This window comes from Trachypithecus francoisi, unplaced genomic scaffold, assembly GCF_009764315.1.
Source record: "Trachypithecus francoisi isolate TF-2019V2 unplaced genomic scaffold, Tfra_2.0 Lachesis_group4, whole genome shotgun sequence".
Taxonomy (NCBI): Eukaryota; Metazoa; Chordata; class Mammalia; order Primates; family Cercopithecidae; genus Trachypithecus; species Trachypithecus francoisi.
The window spans coordinates 96,502,838-96,525,022 of NW_022681469.1; the positions used below are offsets into that span (position 1 = coordinate 96,502,838).

Genomic DNA, 22,185 nt, shown 5'->3' on the forward strand with positions numbered 1-22,185 from the left:
CCACCAGCTAGTATCCTACTGAATGGGGAAAAACTGAAAGCCTTTCCTCTAGGATCTGGAACACAAAAAGGATGCCCACTTTCACCACTGTTATTCACCATAGTACTGGAATTCCTATGGCAATCAGACAAGAGAAAGAATAAAGGCATTAAAATTGGAAAGGAAGAAGTCAAATGATCTTTGTTTGCAGAAAACATGATCTTATATTTGGAAAAACTTAAAGACTCCACCAAAAAACTATTAGAACCAATAAACAAATTAACTAAAGTTGTAGAATGTAAAATCAACATACAAAATTCAGTAGCATGTCTATATGACAACAGAGAACAATCTGAAAAAGAAATCAAGGAAGTAATCCCATTTACAATAGCTACAAATAAAAGTAAATATCTACAAATTAACTTAACCAAAGAAGTGAAAAATCTCTACAATGAAAACTATAAAACACTGATGAAAGAAATTGAAGAGGACACCCAAAAAAAAAAAAAAAAATGGAAAGATATTCCATGTTCATGGATCGGAAGAATAAATATTGTTAAAATGTCCATACTACTCAAAGTAACCTATACTTTGTAGAGATTCAATGCAATCCCTACAAAATACCAATGATGTTCTTCACAGCAATAGAAACAAACTACCCTAAAATGTATGTGGAACCACAAATGATGCAGAATAGCCAAAGCTATCTTGAGCAAAAAGAACAAAGCTGGATGAATCACATTACCTGACTTTCAAATTATACTGCAGAGCTAAAGTCATTAAAACAGTATGGTAATGGCATATAAACAAAAATATAGACCAATGGAATGGGATGGAGAATCCAGAAACAAACCCATACATCTACGGTGAACTCATTTTCAATGAAGGTGCCAAGAGTATACATTGCAGAAAGGACAGCCTCTTCAATAAATGGTACTGGGAAAACTGGATATCCCTATGCAGAAGAATGAAACTAGACCATCTCTCACCATATACAAAAATCAAATCAAAATGGATTAAAGACTTAAATCTGAGACCTCAAACTATGAAACTACTACAAGAAAACATGAAGGAAACTCTCTAGGACATTGAACTGGGCAAAGATTTCTTAAGTAACATGCCACAAACACAAACTACTAAAGCAAAAATGGACAAATGGAATCATATTAAGTTAAAAACTTCTGCACAGCAATGAAACAATCAACAAAATGAAAAGACAACTCACAGAATGGGAGAAAATATTTGTACACTATCCATGTGACAAGAGATTAATAACCAGAATATAAAAGGGGCTCAAACAACTCTGTAGGAAAAAAAGTCTAATAATCTTATTAAAAATGGGCAAAAGATATAAATACACATTTCTCAAAAGATGACATACAAATGCCAGACAGGCATATGAAAAGGTGCTCAACATCACTGATCATCAGGGAAATGCAAATCAATACTACAATGAGTTATCACCTCACCCTGGTTAAAATGGCTTTTATCCAAAAGGCAATAAAAACTGCTGATAAGAATGTGGAAAAAAGGGAATGCCTGTACACTGTTGGTGGAAATGTAATGTAAATTAGTACACTATGAAGAACAATTTGGAGATTACTCAAAAAACTAAAAAAAGAGCTACCATACTATCCAGCAATCCAACTGCTGGATATATACCCAAAAGAAAGGAAATCAGTATACTGAGGAGCTATCTGCACTCCTACATTTATTGCAGCACTAGTCACAATAGTCAAATTTTGGAAACAACCTAATCCTCAACAGATGAATAAAGAAAATGTGATAGACTACTATTTAGCTAAAAAAGGAATAAGATCCTGGGCCAGGCACAGTGGTTCATGCCTGTAATCCCAGCACTTTGGGAGGCTGAGGTAGGCGGATCACGAGGTCAGGAGTTCAAGACCAGCCTGGCCAATATGGTGAAACCTCATCTCTATTAAAAATACAAAAATTAGCCAGGTTTGGTGGTGGGCGCCTGTAATCCCAGCTACTTGGGAAGCGGAGGCAGGAGAACTGCTTGAACCCGGGAGGCGGAGGTTGCAGTGAGCCAAGATTATACCACTGCACTCCAGCCTGGGTGACACAGCAAGACTCTGTCTCAAAAAAAAAAAAACAAAAAAAAGGGTAAGATTCTGTCTTTTGCAACAACAGGGATGGAACTGGAGGTCATTATGTTAAGTGAAATAAACCAGGCACAGAAAGATAAACTTCACATATTCTTATTTGTTGAACTAAAAATTAAAACAATTGACCTCATGGAGATAGAAAGTAGAGGGATGGTTACTAGAGGCTGGGAAGGGTAGTGGGAGAGTGGTAGGGGGATGCAAGGATAGTTAATGGGTACAATAAAAATAGAAAGAATGAATAAGATCTAGTATTTGATAGCATAACTTTAGGATACCTAAAGAATGAATAAAATCTAGTATTTGATAGCATAACTTTAGGATACCTAAAGTCAATAATAACTTAATAGAACCTTTTTTTTTTTTTTTTTGAGATAGAGTCTGGCTCTAAGGCCCAGGCTGGAGTGCAGTGGAGCGATCTCAGCTCACTACAAGCTCCGCCTCCCAGGTTCACACCATTCTCCTGCCTCAGCCTTCCAAGTAGCTGGGATTACAGGCACCCGCCACCATGCCCAGCTAACTTTTTTGTATTTTTTAGTAGAGACGGGGTTTCGCCATGTTAGCCAGGATGGTCTCGATCTCCTGACCTCATGATCCACCTGCCTCGGCCTCCCAAAGTGCCGGGATTACAGGCGTGAGCCACCACACCTGGCCTAATTGTACATTTTAAAATAACTAAAACTGTATAATTGGATTGCTTGTAACACAAGGGATAAATGCCTGAGGTGATGGATACCCCATTTTCCATGATGTGATTATTATACATTGTATGCCTGTATCAAAACCTCTCATGAGATATATTTTCCCATTAAAAAAATTCCTCATTAAAAAAGTCATATATCCCATAAATATATGTATATATGTGTGTGTATATATATGTGTGTATATATATATTCAGTGTAATTTTAAAACATTTTAAATAATTATGAAGATTCATCATTGTCATAACATTGCATTAATATACTGGTTTCATATAATTTATTTAATTTGGAATTCCTAATAAAGAACCAAACTTCTCATTACTGTATGTGCATAGAAAAATGTAATCTGCTTTACCAAAATTCCCTTTACAATATGACAAAGAATAAAAGTGGGATATACCTTTATGGTAACACCCTCCTGAATCCCCAAATAGTGAGGAAAGCACAACATAGCACGGTCTCTGGAAAACAGCCAGGACCAACGCCCAGAACTCAGGGGAAGGAGCTGACAGGTGTGCGCACTCCAGAGTCCACTCACTTCCAGACATTCAGCCAGCAGAAAGCCTTCAGAGATCATCTAGTCCAACTATCTCACCTACAGCTGGGGAAACTGAGCCCAAGGGCAGAAATGGCTTACCAAGTCGACCTAAGTTATTGACCAGCAATAAACTTACCAGACCCTAGGAAGTTAGAAGCAACAAGCTGGTGGCAGAAGTGGGGTGGGCTGTGGCTTTTATACTTACGGTAGTGACAAATGGCAAATGACCACGGAAGACAAGGTAAACAAATGAAAAGAGCGTATTACAGAATAATGAAAGAGCTTATTAAACACAAAAATGAAAGAGCTTATCACATGAATCCGAGTCACTATGAAAAAGACTCAATAAATTTGTTATTCTCCATTTTAAAAAAAGTAGGTGATATATCTTAGAATGGTTTCCATCAAGAATGCTAAGATCTGCACAGAGATTGCATTCAAAGGGGTCAGCTCCAGGTATCCGGAAGGTTAATTTCTGTGGAATGCCTTCCTGCCCAGCACAGGCTTGTTTTTTCAAGGACAAAGTTTGTTTTTGATATGTGCACACATTTCATAGACAATAAAGCTAATATTCTGATTTTTGAGGCCTAAAATAACTTGTATGTAGATGACAAGTTATCTAAATGACCTGAAATAAAAGTGACTGTAAATAAGCCCTCAGGAATGTACAGTTCTTAAGCATCTTGAACTGCCACTCCCAAAGTCAGGCATATATCAACAACACCTTATCAATCCCAATGATGTTATGGGAGTCCAAAGACAGGCAGACAACATGGATAAGAATGTATTACTCCAGCATGAAGTAACAAGAATGTTAGCTTTACTGAGCTCCATGCCAGGAGCAGAAGTCTTCCCTTCCCACACCTGTCCTCCCCTACCCTATAGTTCACCTTTTCCTCCTAGCAGGCTAACAAGAGCGAAGGGATTCTGTGATAAGATTCTTCTTTGGTTTCTAGTCCTTGTATTTATTCTTTATCATGCTTCTGGTGGCACCACTCCCCGGGGCATCCCTTCCCCCATTACCGCTAAAAGTAACAGGACTCCCGAATCCAAGTGATCTCATCCCTGTGTCCAGGCAGCTCCAGGTGAGCAGGCCTCGCCATGCACATGTACCTGCTCAGGACAGTTTCTATTCCATGATTCACCCACCGGGTATCCTCCCTAGGGACTCAGGTTCATGCTTCGGCCTTTACGTTCTGTGCTATCATTTTAATGACTTTTACATGATTTAGAGGAAAGAACAGGAGCTTTGGAGCCAGAAAATCCTGGGTTGAATCCCAGCACCAGCATCCAAATTGAGTTCTGTGTCTGGGAACAAGTTATTTCTCCTTCCTGAGCCTTGGTGCCATTAAGTGTAAAAGGAGACGGCTGTGCAGAGTCAAGGAGAGGCTGCATATAAAGTGCCTGGCACACAGTAGGTGCTCTGCGGATGCTCCTTTCCTTACCCTCCCCCGCCCCAACTCCCTCTTCCTCCAGTCAGAACTGTTGGCTCTGGCTTCTTTCTCTCGGGAATGATTTTCTTCCATCTCTTGTCGCCGACCCTCCTTGTGTGCTTCCTTTTGGCAAGAGCTTCTACACCTGAATCATGAAGAGTGTTTAAAAACCTGTATCGAGAAATGTGATTATAGAGCATTGCCAAACTGTGTTTCTTGAAATAGAAATAACGAGACTACAAAATGCAGCTAAGCTAGAGACGGCTGCATGAGACTGAGGGAGCAGAGAAGACGCTTCCCTTTTCCCCTTCCCCAGTGACACCAGATTTAGCAAATGAAAATGTAAGACACTCAGTTAAATTTTCATTTCAGATAAATATCAAATATGTTTCTAGTGTGTCCCGACAATTGCAGTTGAGAAGGAAAATGGCACTGTAGCAAAGATAAGCTGTAGAGAAAGGAAAATAAATCATGACTGCCACAGACAGAGGCAGCTGTCCCTTCTACCTGGTGCTACCAGACAGAACTTCAAATTCTCTGACCAAAAGGGAACCCCTGGTGGAGTCAGAGCTTTGTGTGATTGTGGAGTCCTAGAAAGTGCCAGTAGGCAGTAAACACACAGCCATGGTCCTTCAGCTCCAGTAAGCATGGGTGGTTACTGGAGAGGGGCTTGGGACTTGAAGATGGCAGCTGCGGCCGGGCGCAGTAGCTCAAGCCTGTAATCCCAGCACTTTGGGAGGCCGAGACGGGTGGATCACGAGGTCAGGAGATCGAGACCATCCTGGCTAACCTGGTGAAACCCTGTCTCTACTAAAAAATACAAAAAAAAAAAAAAAAAAAACTAGCCGGCGAGGTGGCGGGCGCCTGTAGTCCCAGCTACTGGGGAGGCTGAGGCAGGAGAATGGCGTAAACCCGGGAGGCGGAGCTTGCAGTGAGCTGAGATCCGGCCACTGCACTACTCCAGCCTGGGCGACAGAGTGACCTAATGCTATGTGAGTTTTATCATACTTTTTATTAATTTTTAAACATAATTTTGTGGAATGAGCACATATTTAATATTCCATATAATCTTTAAAGTGTTGCAAAGATGAAATAAGCCAGTCATACTTAAATACAAGTGAATTTTCTCTTAATTTATTTGGCTTTGAATTTTTGCTTTAAAAGAATAAAGGGCAATAAAATTACACAGGAAAATGCACACGTTACTGTACAAACTGAAATATCATCCCCGCTGAATTATTGCAATAACGTCTCAACTGGACTCCCTGCTGCTGCCCATCCAGTCTCTTCTCATCTCAGCAGCCAGAATGATCCTTCTAAAAAATACATCAGATGATGCCGATTCCCTGCCCAGAACCCTCCACTGGCTCTCAGTAAGTGTGAGCCTCGCCAGTGGCCTTCAAGGTCCTGTGGGTCTTGGCGCCCCATCCCTCTCAGCCCCTCCAACTCTCCTCTCCTGCCCTCCCCTCGCTCACTGGGCACAGGCCACCCTGGCTACTGCCCAGAGCCTCCTGCCCAGATGTTCTGGTGCTTTCCCTCCCCTCCTGCAGGGCTTTGTCCTAATGCCAGCTTCTCCATGACACCTTCTCTGGCCACTTTCTAAGTTCATAGCCCCCATTCCTAGCACATCCTAGCCCCCTCACTGCTGCCGATTCCCATCAACCTACTGCACATTTTACTTTAGTTGTATATTTGATGTCTCTCCTCACTGGAATGCAAGGCAGACATTTGGGTATTTTGCTCTCTGTGGCCTCCGCAGAATGTAGAATAGTACATGGCACATAGGATGCACTTGATACAATTATTTTTTGAACATTGAATAAACATAAGGTAAGAATAATGATGAGCTATACTGTGGTAAGATGTATTTACCGAAAGCCAAACAATGAATAAATGTGGAATTTTCTTCAAGACTTCAAAAACTAAAAACAGCTCTTCTTTTTGAGCTTTTTTGTGCACCTCTCACTTGCTTTCTTCTTTTTCTCCTCAGAAAATTATAGAGCCAGAGGAGGGTCATGACTTCCTGGCTTCTAAAATTAATATTCAAAAATGCAGGACAGAGCATTGTCACCACTGGCATTTTACAAATCATGTGATTGAAGGAAGTACATATTTGCCTGAAGTAACATCCTTTGAAAGTGCTTCTCAAGTCTCCCCGCCTCAGGCTAAGAACAGTCAAGCAATTCCAGACTAAAGAATGTGCTCCTCATGAAATTTCAGCATAAGTGCATTCAATACACGTTTATTGATCAGCAGAGATCAAATCTGTTGCCCTTTTAACAAAGGTCCAACTGAATGACCTTTAAATGTGAGATGTGTCAAAATCCAAAATGCCAAACAGAAGTCTCCTTACCTCTCGGCAGAGTCTCTGATGAGCTGCTGCAAATCCACCTCCTGCTTCCTCAGGGTTCCAAATGAAGACTGGCTCTCCATGCGGCTGCTGCCCCCCACGTTCAGCTTGACCTTCCCCAGTGCGGTCTCCAGGGTTCCACTCACGTGGTTTGCAAACTTGCCCTCGTATTTCACAAAGTCCGACTCCACGACCACTGGAATGGAGGAGACGAGCGGAGGAAACTGATGATAAGGCCACCAAGGTGTCTTGGGTCACTTAGCTTTCCAAGCCTGTGCAGAGCCCTGGAAAGCAGGAGGCTGAGCCGGCAGCCACACTGTGTGTGTGGGCAAGAAAACAGGACAGCACGTGCATGTGTGTGTATGTATGTGTATGTGTATGTGTGTGTGCATGTATGCGTGCGTGTGTATGCGTGTATGGGTTTGTGTATGTGTGCACATGCGTGCATGTGTGTGTGCATGTATGCGTGCGTGTGTATGCGTGTATGGGTTTGTGTATGTGTGCACATGCGTGCATGTGTGTGTGCATGTGTGCGTATGTGTGCATGTGTGCGTATGTGTGCATGTGTGCATGTGTGCGTATGTGTGTCTGTATATGTGCGCACGTGCGTGTGTACGTACGTATGTGTCTGCGTATGTGTGTCTGCGTATGTGTCTGCGTATGTATGTGTGTGTATGTGTGTGCATGTGTGCGTGTGTATGTGTATGTGTATATGTGTGTATGTCTGTATGTTTGCATGTGTGTTTGTGTGTGTACGTGTGTCTGTCTGTGTCTGTGTATGTGTGTGCCTGTGTATATATGCGTGTGCGTGTATGTGTGTGTATGTGTGTGTGCATGTATGCGTGCGTGTGTATGCGTGTATGGGTTTGTGTATGTGTGCACATGCGTGCATGTGTGTGTGCATGTGTATGTCTGTGTGTCTGTGTGTGTGTGTGTGTGGACTGCGGGCACACAGTGGACCAGTGACCAGGGCTCCACTAGAGGTTTTTCTCTTTCATTGGTTTTCAACCCCAATATGTATAGAAAGGTGCACAGAAAGGACTAATGAATAAAGTGAGCACCTGTTTAACCACTATCCAGGTGAATCAATAGGCCATTTTAAATGTGTACTTTTCCAGGATGAAGACTGAAAGGGACCAAAGAAGACACCTGAACAGAGCAAGAACAGCAGCCTCTATTCTGGAGGCACCACAACAGGACGGCCTTCCTTGGACACCTAGGCCTGTCCAGGGGCATCTTGTCTACCCACCCAACAGTCTCGAAAAACAATCCCCTGGCCCCTATCACCATCTCCAATCAAATTATTCCCTTCCCATATTTATGATTCTATCTCTGACCTCTATCCAGTCATTCAATTCCTTATCATGCAATTCCTTATCTCTGACTTCCTGATAAGGTCAGTGGACATGCCCTTTTTAAAATGATAGATGTCTGATCTCATATCTGACCTGTCAGCCTTCTCACATCTCCAGGTTTCTACTATTCTCATTTTTAATCCAAACAAAAACCACCCTAAAAATAGTCTCTGTGTAGTGGCTCACATTTGTAATCCCAGCAACTTAGGAGGCTGAGGCAGGAGGATCCTTTGAGGTCAGAAGTTCAAGACCAACCTGGGCAACACCAGCTACCCTGGAGGCTGAGGTGAGAGGATCACCTGAACCCAGGAGTACAAAGTGACAAGTTAGCAATGATCATGCCACTGCATGCCAGTATGGGTGACAGAGCAACACCTTATCTCTAAGAAAATATAAAAATTATAAAAAATAAAAATAATAATTTTAAAAATAGTCTCTATCATCACCATTTGTTAAGGAGACATTAAGAGTCCACTAGGAACTTCACACTTGGCCTTTTCCATTGTCCTGACCCAAGGCTCTGCTGGGCTCCCAGCTGTACTTCACAAGGTCTTCAAACCCACCTGCACTCTGAAAGGCTTCTTTCCATCTACTCACTGCCCCAACACCCAAACTTCACCTACACTTCTTCCACTGCAATCAAGAAAACCCACTCCTCAACCAGGGTTAATCAGAAGCAATTACCACTCAATCACCTTTGAAATTTATAAAACAGAGAACCATCTCCCATACCACCAGCCCAAAAATAAGAATGGCGTAAAAATGTATCCTATTCAGGGCCTTCTTTTGTTAATATCTCATGGAAAACAAACACTTTGGGCAATGCCTTGTGACGAAGGGCAGAGCAGAAATAAAGAGATTAGGATTACATCCCTACTCTAATATTACTAACTAGGAGAAGTTGGGTAATATTCATTTCCCTGAACCTCAGACTTTCACATGCAATTTGGAGATAATTAATGATACCTACCTGATGGGTTCTGCTGCAAGTTTATGCATGTAAAGCATGTAAGGTAGAGCCTCACACACAGCAAAGGCTCAATCTCTCCACTGTGTTTAGGCCAGAGAAATGTCATTTTCTGATAAACAGGACAGTCCTAGGTTCCACAAAGTACAGCAAAGACAGAAATTCTATCTTTAGGACACAGGTCTGGTCTTGGGCTTATTACCGCTCCTGGAAACCCTGTCCCCAAGACAGGATCCATAGCAGGAAGGAACAGTCAAGATTTGTCTGTGAGTTCTGAAAAGCCACTCTAGACACACATCCAAAGAAGCTGTCATTTGTGCACACTTCTGCATCAAGGTGTCAACTGCTGTTGGTGGGAGGGAAGAAATGAGGGGACCAACAGGCCATCACTAGGACTGCCAACACCAATCACCACCCTATATCCTTCACAGCCCTGGGCAACACACGCCCCAGTGAGGCTGCGAGTGGGAAAAAATAACAAAGGTGAAGCCATCCTTGACTCTACCCAGTAGACAAGATAGAAGACACTTCTCGTCACTGCCCTAACACCAACAGGACACAGAATCCAGGGTGAGCTCTGACCTCAGATGAGCGTGCTGGTGGATTCTTCACCTGCAGTGACCGCCACTGGCCTCACCAACCCAGCACAAGTCTTTGTGATCTTTCAGGACACCACAAAAGAGGCATTTCACATCACAGAACAGTAAAACTCCAATTACTCAGGAGTTCTTGGTCTATTTTGTCATTTTTTCCCCTCTTGTTCCTTTTCATACTTAGTTATTTCACCATTCAATAGAAGTTCTGCCAGAAAGCACACAGAAGGGGAGGGTGATATAAAATTAACATCAATTCATTTGCCTATTGTGTGGCAGCTCTGATGAGCTGACTGGAGACAGCACTGACTGGAATCCTTTCCTGGAAGAAAGTTTGAAGATTATCTGTAAACTCAAATTATCTCCTCTACCTCTTTTCCCCTTTAACAGAGATGCAATCACAAAATTAGAGAGTTTTAGAGTTGAAAGAGGATTCAGACATCATTTTGTCCAATAATTAAGAGCTGATGATATTTTCATATATCACCACATTCCAAAAAGTAATGTAGCAATGAGTAAGTACCAAGTCTTCAAAAAGTTCCCATCCTCTGGTCCAGTAATTCTCTAAGAATTTATGCTGAAGCAGTTGCCTAAGAAACTACAACAAAAATGCACATAAAAATGCTCATTGCAGCCTTATTTATTAATCATTATTAAATTTTATTTTGGAGACAGGGTCTCACTCTGTTGCCCAGGCTGGAATGCAGTGGCACAATCATGGCTCACTCCAGCCTCAACCTCCTGGGTTCAAGCGATCCTCCCACCTTAACCTCTTGAGTAGCTGGGACTACAAGTGCATGCTACCATGCCCAGGTAATTTTTCTATTTTTTGTAGAGATGGGGTTTGCCACTTTGCCCAGGCTGGTCTCAAACTCCTAGGCTCAAGTGATCCGCCCACCTCGGCCTCCCAAAGTGCTGGAATTACAGGTATGAGCCACTGCACCCAGCCTCAATGTTATTTATTAAGCACTAAATTGTAGTGGTTAAGCAAATTAGGGTACATACACTCAAAGGAATATTACGTGTTTGTTGAAAACTGTATTTAAAAATACAGTTTCTTCCATAGGTAAAAATAACCTATGGAAGAAAACTTAATGTTAAGTAAAAAATAAGGATATATAAAAATTATATACAGTATATTTTCTTTCTTTCTTTTTTTTTTTTTTTTGAGACAGAATCTCACTCTGTCACCCAGGCTGGAGTGCACTGGCGCAATATTGGCTCACTGCAACCTCTGCTACCCAGGTTCGAGTGATTCTCCTGCCTTAGCCTCCTGAGTATCTGGGATTACAGGTGCCTGCCACCATGCCCTGCTAATTTTTATATTTTTAGTAGAGATGGGGTTTCACCATGTTGGCCAGGTTGGTCTTGAACTCCTGACCTCGTAATCCACCTTAGCCTCCCAAAGTGCTGGGATTACATGCATGAGACACCACGCCCGGCCTACAGTACACTTTCAATTTTGTTATTAAACATCAGATGCAGAGAAATAAAAGGCTACAAACCAAGTGTTAATGGGAATTAACACCTGATGGTAGGATTTTTTATGTTTAAATTTTCTTCTTCATCCCTTTCTATATTTTATACTGTACTGTAACAATACATCTGACCCCAGTTTTGATGTCTGACTGCTCTCAGCTTCTGAGCCCCCACTCCTCCTTCTCTTTCTTTTGCACATCTGGACAAGCTGATAAGAGATCCTAGGTGCGCTGTCCATGGTGTCACTGAAAACTCAAATCACATAAACCCATCCCCCATGCAGGGGCCAACGCCCATCTCCACTCACTGATCACAATAAAAGCTGAGCCCATCTCCTTATCCCCTTCTCTGTGGCCATTTTTGGACCACAGAGTTTTAGAGACTGTCCTGCTTTCCCCAGAAAGCATCCTTATATGAATAAACATTTTCACACCTTCTTGATGCTTATGTGGCATCATCAGTTCAACACCAAACCACATTTGGGGTAGGTGATCCACCCCACTTATGCTGAGTGGCCACAACATGTACAGTAAGCATGTCTTACTTTTATACTAAACCGCAAAATTATTTTTAAAAGGTTAAGCTATAATGTGTCATGACAGGCCTGCAGAATTTTGTTCATTTTAAGAAAGGATATGCTTTTAAGATGACAGGCAAAGAAACAGGAGAATTCATTATCAAGTATCTAGACTCAAGGCAATACATTCATTAAAGAAGAATCATCGACCAGGCACGGTGGCTGATGCCTGTAATCTCAGCACTTTGGGAGACCGCGATGGGTGGAATACTTGAGGTTAGGAGTTTGAGACCAGCTGGGCCAATAGGGTGAAACACTGTCTCTACTAAAAATACAAAAATTAGCTGAGTGTGGTAGCGGGTGCCTGTAATCCCAGCTACTCAGGAGGCTGAGGCAGGAGAATCACTTGAACCCAAGAGGCAGAGGTTGCAATGAGCCAAGATCATGCCATTGCACTCCAGCATGGGCAACAGAAACTCCGCATCAAAAAAAAAAAAAAAAAATCATCTTTTCTGAGACTAATTATAGAATATTCACAAGGAAACATACCTGGACTCGGAAATTGGTCTTCTATAAGTACATCGCCAAGGGTGAGGGATAAAAACTGGTACTTGGGTCTCTGCCAGCACCAGGATCTCTTCTTTTTTGTCACCAGACTTAGAAGCTGTAACTTATCAGAGTCATTCAGATTTGATACTGCAATCAGGTCACCATCAGCATCAACTTCTCTAAGAAAATTCCTTGTTGCCTTGGCAAACATTTTGAAAGCTCCAGATTACCTGAAAAAGTAAAGTTATCCTAAAATCAAATAAGAAGTTACTATTTTGTGGCTTTTTTCCCTAAAATTATTGTATTTCTCCCTATTCACACAACAGTTCACATGAAAGAATATTTTCTTCCTAAAAGACCCTCTAGTTTGACTTTAGTGGGTAATAAAGAATTCAAATAGAGATATTGAAAGAACATATATATCCCAATCAGGATATAATAGGTTATGCTTCAGAAACAAACAATTCCTAAATCTTAGTGGTTTATAACAATAGGGTTTATTTGTTGCTCATATACTTGCTCAATACAGGGGTACAAGAGAGTTTTGTTTATTATGGTTATTCAGGGATCCAGACTGAAGGGAAAGCCAGCATCTTGAACGTTGTCAACCATTATCCAAGAGGAAAGAATTCTGGAAGATCTCACACCAGCAATTAAATGATCTGGCCCCAAAGTGACACAAAGAAGGTTGCTTACAACTTGTCAGAACTAGTCACATGGACTTAACCAAAAATAAGGGCCAGAAAATACAGTTTTATCAAGAATCTGGAAGTCAGGCTGGGCATGGTGGGTGATACATGTAATCCCAGCATTTTGGGAGGCCAAGGTAGGAAGACTGCTTGAGCCCAGGAGTTGGAAACCAGCCTGGGCACCATAGCCAAACTACAAATTAAAAATTAAAAAATTAGCTGAGTGTGGTGGTACACAGCTGTAGTCCCAGTTACTCGGGAGACTGAGGTGGGAAGACTGCTTGAGCCCAGGAGTTCAAAACTGCAGTGAGCCATGATCATGCCACTGCACTCCAGCCTGGGTGACAGTACAACATTTTGTCTCAAAAAGGCAGAGAGCTGGGAATATTTGTTGAACAACAACAGACTGACTACCACAATAGATAGCTTACCTATGACTATCTATCTGAAGGGTCAAAGGTGCTTTTTCTCTACACTGTGTGATTTCTCATATTCAGATATGAAAAGTAACAAGCTATGCCTTTTTAACCCAGAAAATAAAGGCATAGTCATACTTTAGCAGGAGCGGAAAAGAAGAGACACATTGGAAGATATAAAAAAGGAAAATATTATATTCAGGAGAAGCAGTATAGACTATTTAACAAATGCTTTTGGAACAATGGGCTAACCATCTGGAAAGAAAAAAACTGAATTCCTCTTTCATACTATAAATAAGGCAAATTCCTAATGAAATCAAGAGGTTTCTTTGAAGAAAAAATGAAACTGTGGAAGTACTAGAAAAAATAGAGAAATATTTGTACAACTGCAGGATGAGAAGGGCCTTTAGAAAGACAAAGGGCAGCCGGGCGCGGTGGCTCAAGCCTGTAATCCCAGCACTTTGGGAGGCCGAGACGGGTGGATCACGAGGTCAGGAGATCGAGACCATCCTGGCTAACACAGTGAAACCCCGTCTCTACTAAAAATATAAAAAAAACTAGCCGGGCGAGGTGGCGGGCGCCTGTAGTCCCAGCTACTCGGGAGGCTGAGGCAGGAGAATGGCGTAAACCCGGAAGGCGGAGCTTGCAGTGAGCTGAGATCTGGCCACTGCACTCCAGTCCGGGCGACAGAGCGAGACTCCGCCTCAAAAAAAAAAAAGAAAGACAAAGGGCAAACTGAGAAAATAATTGTAATATTTATGACAGGGAACAAAAATGCTTAATATATTTTTTTAAAACTTTCACAAATCAAGTTTTAAAATATTGTACTCCAAGAGAAACGTAGGCAATGGTTCTAAACCATTCACAATACACAAATTGCACAGAGCATGTATATACACATACACACACGTATAATAAATTACCACACAAAAAAGAAGAAAATAACATTTTTACAAACTATCTATGGTCAAAATGAAAAGCTCTAATGGACAAGAATAGTGTTTTATTTTTGCTTGCACCCTGGTGCTTGGCACAGTTGCATAGTCACACAGTTCTTAGGATTTAAGAGATGAGAATAAGCTCAGACTTTAGCTCAATCCACTTTAGCGTGAATCTCTTTTAGGGCATGGGAAATCATTTGTCTTATCAATCACTGGTTCTTTTCTATAGTGTATTTTCTTAGATTATTATGATGCAGTAGCTACCTGACCCTGTTCTTGTATATTAACACTAGGAATGAACATTTAAGGAAAACTTCTAAAACATGCAAGGAAGTTCCTTTCTGATAAGGTGAACTGCAAAGCAGCATGACTAAGGATGCTCAGGCTGTCATCTGTAATTAATCTGTTACTATGTCATGCATAAGAATTTTGCATTCAATGGAATACTCATTTATTTATTTACCAAATCATCAACTGAATCATTCACTAATTTTTCTTGAGTACCTACTACACTACTGTGTTTAAGCACTTAGGATACAAAGACAAAAAATAATTTCTCTCCTCAATGAGCTACTAGTTTGGTGGCCAGATGGAGAAATAAACAGCTTAGTTTTATGTTAGCTACTGGCAGAGATTGTTCCAGGGAAAGAACCAAGAAAAAGGCATCTAAATGTCATTGGAGAGAGGCGTACTGTCACAGAAGTCCTCCTGAAGTCGATGACATCCAAGCTGCATTGTGTAGGCTAAGTAGAAGTAAGCCAGGCAAAGGAGCATTGTATGGATGCTGTAGCTGAGGAGAAGCCATTATGAAAGCACAAAATTTGTAGGAGGTGGTGGAGGGATGGGAAAGACAGTGCCAAGCAAATGGGTTACCAGTGAGCTTGAGATGGCCCAGGAGACATTGTATTGTATTGATCTGCCATCCACCACTTTGACAGACTGGAATGACTGGTCAAGCTCTGAGCTAGACTCTTACACTGGAATGCAGCATTCCAGAGTAGAGAAGGGCCAGATACAAAGCTGCGGAGGCCCCCAGTCCATGTCCTGCCTCTCCTGCAGGGCAGCCAGGGAAGCAGGTGCCATTGGAGGGTGTGTGATCAGAATGATCCCTTAGAAAAATCTTCTAGAAGCAAAGTAGCAAAGGGACTGCAGGGGAGCAAGATTAGAGATGGACAAAAAATGACAATGCTCTGGACTAGGTCAGTGGCATGAAGATAGAAAAGATACTGGTTTGGTGAAGGTTGGTGATGAAAGAAAGAATGCCCCCTGGGGCGTCATCCTGGTATCCCAGGTGCAGGCTGGGAGATGAGAAGGAAAAGCCAGTTATCAAGAGAGGGAATTTGAAAGTAACAGATTTACGTTGCTAAACATGGGACTGGGTCTCCCCGAGGGCCTATGAGAACTGGTCCTGCTAGTCCTGAAAAGCCACAGAACAATCTCCTTTAGTTTGCCACTGCTGTCAGGATCTCCACTGTTATGGCTTCTATTCTTTTCTGGGACAAGCTGAAAGGGAACTCACTCACGCACTTGCCTTCAGATCACACAGGTTTCTGTAGAAACCAAATCAGGCTTGCCATTAAAAAGCAATATAAAACCCATCTGCTGTGAGTGGGAAAACCTTAGTAGACACCAATCCTTCCCCACAGGACTTAGACGGTAAAACAGAGTAAATTCCTAAATTATTTTTTTAATTTTTTTTTTTTTTTCATCTAACATCAAACAGCTAATTTGGCTTCTTGGAAGGGTAGGGTACTTTAAGGAGAGTGACTGGAGGTGGCTATTTATTGCTTTGTAGGTTTTTATTAGACTCAAACATTTTAATCATGGGACTCTGAGAATATTCTCCTGGTGAAGTTAAAGTTAGAGGTTTCTTTATTACTATTATGTGTGAATTATACTTCCATGGTTCAAAAATCTAAATTATGTAAAGGATACACATTGAGAAATCCCATTCCTGCCCAGGCCCCAATAACCCTTTCGCTCCTCTCCCCTTCAGCCAAATTTCCTTCATATTTCTTTACACAGGTGTAGTTAAAAGGAACCTACACACTGCTCAGGATCTTGCTTTCTGCCACATACTTCCTTATGCAGAGGTATCATTGTGCATTTTACTTGTCCCATGTTGCTGACCACTTGGGTTATTTCTAAACTTTTGTTATATTAAAGATGTCCCCAGTAAATACCACATACAGATGTCCTCTTCATAAACAAACAAATGTATCTGAAGGGTAGATCCCTAAAAAAGAGATTGCTAGAACAATGGGTAAACGCATCTGCAATTGTAGGAGTTGTGCTATTCTGCAGTCTGACCAATAATGTTCAAAAGTATCCATCTTAGCAACAGCGTATCATTAGACTTTTGGATTTTTGCCAGTCTGATAGGTGAGAAATGGAATCTCAGCCTAGTTTTAGGTTGTGTTATTTTAATACAAATAAAATCAAGCATCTTTTATTTTGTTGAAAGGCTTTCTGTATTTAACTGTGTCCTTTGCTCATTTTCTATTCTTGCTTTTTTTGGCTTTATTTCCAGGAATGTTTGATATAATAAATCTACTAAAATACAGGCTAGGAACAATAGAGTTTATAATGCAGCATTAGGGGACAATACACTGCCACCATCATTCTCAAACATGTAAGATAACTAGTCAGCCAGGAAAGATTAAAGAATATGGTCAGGTCCAAATAAATGAAGGATCTACAACTCAAGTTGCCTGACACAGACAAGCATGGTCATGTCTCAGCCAAAAATCAGACTCTGGATTAAAAGTTTCACAATGCTCCAATTTGGGAGAAGATGAAAATGTCCTCAGGAGACATCATGCTCAAATAGCTCATGGCCTAAAAACTCACCGCACTTCACAGCTGTTACAATAGATCATGGGCTCTCACACAGAGCCTTAAAAGTTATATTAGCAGCTGGGCGTGGTGGCTCACACCTGTAATCCCAACACTTTGGGAGGCTGAGGTGGGGCGGGCGGATCACCTAAGGTCAGGAATTTGAAACCAGCCTGGCCCAACATGCTTTCACTGAAGATTAAGCCTGGGCAACATGGCGAAACCCTGTCTCTACTAAAAATACAAAAATTAGCATGGCATGGTGGCAAGCAGTAATCCCAGCTACTCACTTGAACCTGGGAGGCAGAGGTTGCAGTGAGCCGAGATCATGCCATTGCACTCCAGCCTGGGCAACAAGAGTGAAACTTTGTCTCAAAAAAAAAAAAGTTGTATTAGCAAACAGTCCTTATTCACTTATCTGGCTTCCCAGCTCAAAGCAGGTGAGAACTAAAAAAGCCAAACCAAATGCAGTAAGGATATCCTAGCTTGAGTCAGACTCCTGGACAAGAGACCTTCGGGGGCAGACACCAAGAAAGCAAGACAATGACACAAAGCTGGCAAAGCACACAGCCAACTGGAGCCACTGGGAACAAACAATCTTAAAAATAGTTGCCAGGGTGATGACTGCAGGAGAAGATAACTATATTCACTACTGTCCGTTAAGACTGGTTCAGAGTCATGAAATTATCTAGTTTTTGAATTAGAATCGTTCTTTCTCACACTCCATTCAGGATTCTTCTTAAGAACCGCTCTTGTTGAACCCTGGGCCACTGCTTGAACAGTTCTAGAGAAGAAACTTCAACATCAAAATACTCTAGACAAAGAGAGGAGCCTTTTGAGTTGAGTGCCTGCTATGTTCCAGGCATGGGGCTTACTGCTTTATACACATTTCCTTATTTAATCTTCACAATAACTCTTTGAAGCAGGCATTGTCCACATTTTACAGATGAGGAAGCTGCGGTTCAAAGACGTTAAGTAACTTGCCCAAGATCACAGCAAAGAGAGAAGCAGCCCTGACATCTGGAAGCTGGCCTGGCACTATCAGGCCCTGGTGTTGCTGACCATTAGTAATGTCACAGAGCATCAACATCAGGCAAGGCCACTCTTGTCATGATAAATCAACATGAAAACAAGGCTGCTCTGTAATCATACCTGAACACAGACAAAGCATGAACACGTTCAAAGCACAAAAATGATCAAATACCACCCCGCTTCCAGTCATTAGCAGTCCTGTGAGTGACTACTGCTTCCTGACCAATCACGGCTATAACCTCTCTCTGGCCTTCTCTCTTTTTTGACGAGATTTACTAGGATACTCAATCACAGAATTTCCCCTGCTTCCTGACCACATCCAATTCAGAGCAAAGCCCTCTTTCCCCAAATCACCTGCTATATGCCCAAATCCTCTGTCCTTTCTAACACCTCTTACTGAGACACCTCAGGGTTCTCCGTGGTGTCCCTCACTGCAAGGAGAAATAAACCAACTTACTGAACTGTTACTGTGTTCCTGGAGGTCTTTGACTGGAGGGCATTGAACATCACATAGAGAATCAGTGCTCAGCCAAGATTCCACCCGAGGTCCACCTGACTCCAAAGCCTGTGCCCTTGGCCACTCTACTCTGCCGGCTCCCTGTTCAGCTTTTTTTCTGTTCTAATGTGGGCCTCATATGATTCATTCTATAACATAAGAAAGTGCCCTTGAAAGGGTAAACCGCAGTTACAGTGGAAACAAAAATCATTGCTATGGAACATGTGCCACTTCCTTTCTATCTGGGGAGATGAAACATGGCTGTACTTGTCTACTTGTCTCATTGTTAACAATTTCAGCACACTTTGAATTAGTTTTAGTTTTCTAGATAGCAAAGAGCAATTAGATTATTCTAATTGTTCTATTAAATTAGAACAGAGGCGGCATCTTTTCTTATCTTCCTATGCCTATGGCCCAGTACCTGAACTCATTTTTAATGAGAATACAACTTAATATTTCATCATTTCTTTCTAAAATAAAAATCAGTATGTGAACTCAATGATAGTCATAAGACAGGCAGGAGCTTGGAAAGAGAGGGAGAGCGAGGGGGCAAAGGCTTTGGGGAAGTGAAGTGGGTAACAGAAGACAGCCTGGGTACGAATAGAGAAGATGTGGTGTGGTGGCAGGCACCTGCGGTCTCAGCCACCGGTGGATGTGAGGATTCCCTGAGCCCAGGAATTCAAGGCTGCAGTGAGTTAGGATAGCGCCACTGCACTCCAGCCTCGGTGACAGAGCGAGACCTTCTCTCAACAATAACAAAGAAGCTAGCCAAGGGACTGTGGCTGGAGGGCTGGGCCCTTTCTCTCTCAGATCTACCTCATGGTCTGGGCTCAACTTCTTTAGAAAAAGAGCTTGGTGGTGGTAGATTGTGAAGACAATTAATTTCACTCTTCAGCTGCTTCTCCAAGCCCACAGTACTCCTTTCATTCCACTTGGACTTGGCCATCTGTCTGGCCGCCTGCCTGCCTGCCTGTCTCTCAGGACAGCAACCCCAAGCCATCCATCCCTTTCACTATCCCCATTCACTATTCTGGACAGAGTAGACTCTGGACGAGTGGGTGGTCGGTGTGTTCAGTCCACAACCAACGCTCTTCTAAGAGGTGCCCTCTAGTCTTTCCCCTCGGGGTGCAAGACGGCAAGCAGCACTGGAAAGGGTCGGGGTCCTCAAACGGAGACCAAAGGGAGCCACGCGGGCAGCTGTCGAGAGCCATCCGGCGCATGCCAGGCACACCGAGTGGTGCTTGGCCTCCTCCCCAAGCTAGGGGCCCTCTAAATACCGGAGCAAGGTGGATGGGGACTCTTTTCCGTCAAGAGAGACTGAACTCCGTATCTGCTCCGCGGCCTGCCTCCCAGTACACACGCCCCCGAGCCGGAGGAGCCTCCGCAGCACCCAGAGGAGAGACCGGAAGACAAAGGATGAACGAGTGGGGAGCGGGTGGTCTGGGGGAAAGAAGAAAGAAAATACCAGCTGCGCTTGCAACATCCAAGGAAGGAAGTGGCAGCGGGGAAGGGGAGAGGATGGGAAGGGGATGCTGAGTGTGAGTGGGAGCGGGACGCCGTGATGGGAGGGAAACTGGGCCGGGAATGCGGGTGGCGAGGGGAGCGACGGGACCTGCAGTTCCAGCGGCCGGGCAGCCAATCGATTCGTCTCCCCTAGGAAGGAGCGAGGGGAGGGTGTCCCAGAGAGAAAGCGCCGCGCGGCCTCGGCTGCTCCCGGCCCGGGACACCCAAACGGACCAAAGAGGAGCCGGAGTGTAGCCTGCAGCGGATCCCGCAGCCTGCGTCCGCTGCGCACTTACCCGCGCGCCCGCTGCTGGGTCTGCGGCAGCCGCGCCCCCTGCGCTGGCGGAGTCGGAGGAGCCTGCGCTGGGCCGGCCGGGGGCGGGCGCTCGGGAAGGGCGGAGGGAGGGATCGCCGGCCGGGACCTTTGCTCTGTACGGGCGCCCCAGAGCCGCGGGAGTGGCCGCCGGAGGCTGCGGGAGGGGCGCGCCCGGCGGAGGCGGGAGGAGAGGAACGTGGGGCGGGGGCTGCAGCGGCGGCGGGCCCGGGCCAGACCTCCCAGAAGCCCAGGAGAGAGCCGCTTCCCCTCCTTGGTGTGACTCCCTCGGAGCCGGGTTGCTGACGGCCCAGGACTCGGCCAGAGTCCTGGCGCACTTTTCGGGACTCACCCGGGAGATGTCAGGGCCTCTCCGGAAGAGTGGGCTGCGCCTGCCTTCCGCGGCCGCCTCGCCTCTTCGCTGCGCGGGACCGTGGGGTTTGAGAGCGGCGCCTCCTCGCGGGGCCAGACCCGCCACTCACAGTGGAGTGTGGACTGACACCGCGGCTTCACGGTTCAACCAGGAAAGTCCAAGGCCTGTCCAGCCTATGGGAGCCCCTAATGCCCGTGCCTGGAGTAGTATCTGGGTGTGTGGTGCGACTGTACCCACACTTAGGCCTGGCGCTAAAAAGTGATTCATTCATGTAAACTCCACTCTAAACTCTTTGAGGGCAAAACCAAGCGCTGTCACACACTGGGTGCTCAATGAATACTGAACAAGGGAATCTAAGCATAGCTGGTGCTTAAACATTGCTTTCTGATGGACTGACTTAAATATTAGATCGTTTGTAACATTAGGACCAGCTAAAACCGATTAACCATTACTTAAGTTGTTACAATGAGGCAGAGCCAAAATCTCCCGGGCATGTGCAAGAGGGAAAGCTTTCTAATTGTGAACACCACGTGCCCCGCATAAGGCTGCATTGGCGTCACCTGGGACTGGTTAGAAATGCCAAAAACGCCTGACCGGCCGCCAGGTCCAGAACACAGATTTGAGCTTTGCCTCCTGTCTCCTTGCCAGTTGACTGGCAATGGAGGTTTTTCTTTTCTCAAAAGCCTGTGCCACAGTATTGGTTTCTGTGTGCCTCAGGTAACAAGCCCATTGCTCAGTAACATTTTTAGTCAGTATATCATCTTCACTGTCTACTAAGCTGAGAGCAAGGAGTAAGAGAAAATGAAATCTCTGCCCTGCGAGAGCTCACACAGAGTATGGAGTTGTGTGGCTGTCTTCGAGGCTGGTCGGGGAGGGCAGGTAGAGAATCCCAGCAGCGCTTTCCCTTGGGCCCCCCTATGCTTTAAACATATCTCTAGATTGTAGTTATCCGGCTCACTATAAAGCCTTGCTGACTATCCAAATTAAAAGTGCTGCCCAC

The 22,185-nt window shown here is 43.8% G+C and overlaps 1 protein-coding gene across 4 annotated transcripts in view; it reads right to left on the minus strand.

The window, feature by feature from the left end:
• GSDME (gasdermin E) overlaps nt 1-21,566 on the minus strand; it is a 59,488-nt gene extending 37,922 nt beyond the window's left edge. Inside the window, exons 1-3 of one of the 4 annotated variants that reach the window (XM_033193045.1) lie at nt 21,165-21,566; nt 12,588-12,817; nt 7,131-7,323 (exon numbers count right to left, since the gene is read on the minus strand). In XM_033193045.1, the coding sequence (XP_033048936.1) occupies nt 7,131-7,323; nt 12,588-12,798 (404 nt within the window). In that variant the 5' untranslated portion in view covers nt 12,799-12,817; nt 21,165-21,566. Of the gene's footprint in view, nt 1-7,130; nt 7,324-12,587; nt 12,818-20,273; nt 20,296-20,608; nt 20,772-20,795; nt 21,134-21,164 lie in introns of those variants that run through there. The other 3 variants (XM_033193044.1, XM_033193047.1, XM_033193048.1) reach the window with 3 other exon arrangements.
• Between the last annotated feature and the right edge of the window lie 619 nt (nt 21,567-22,185).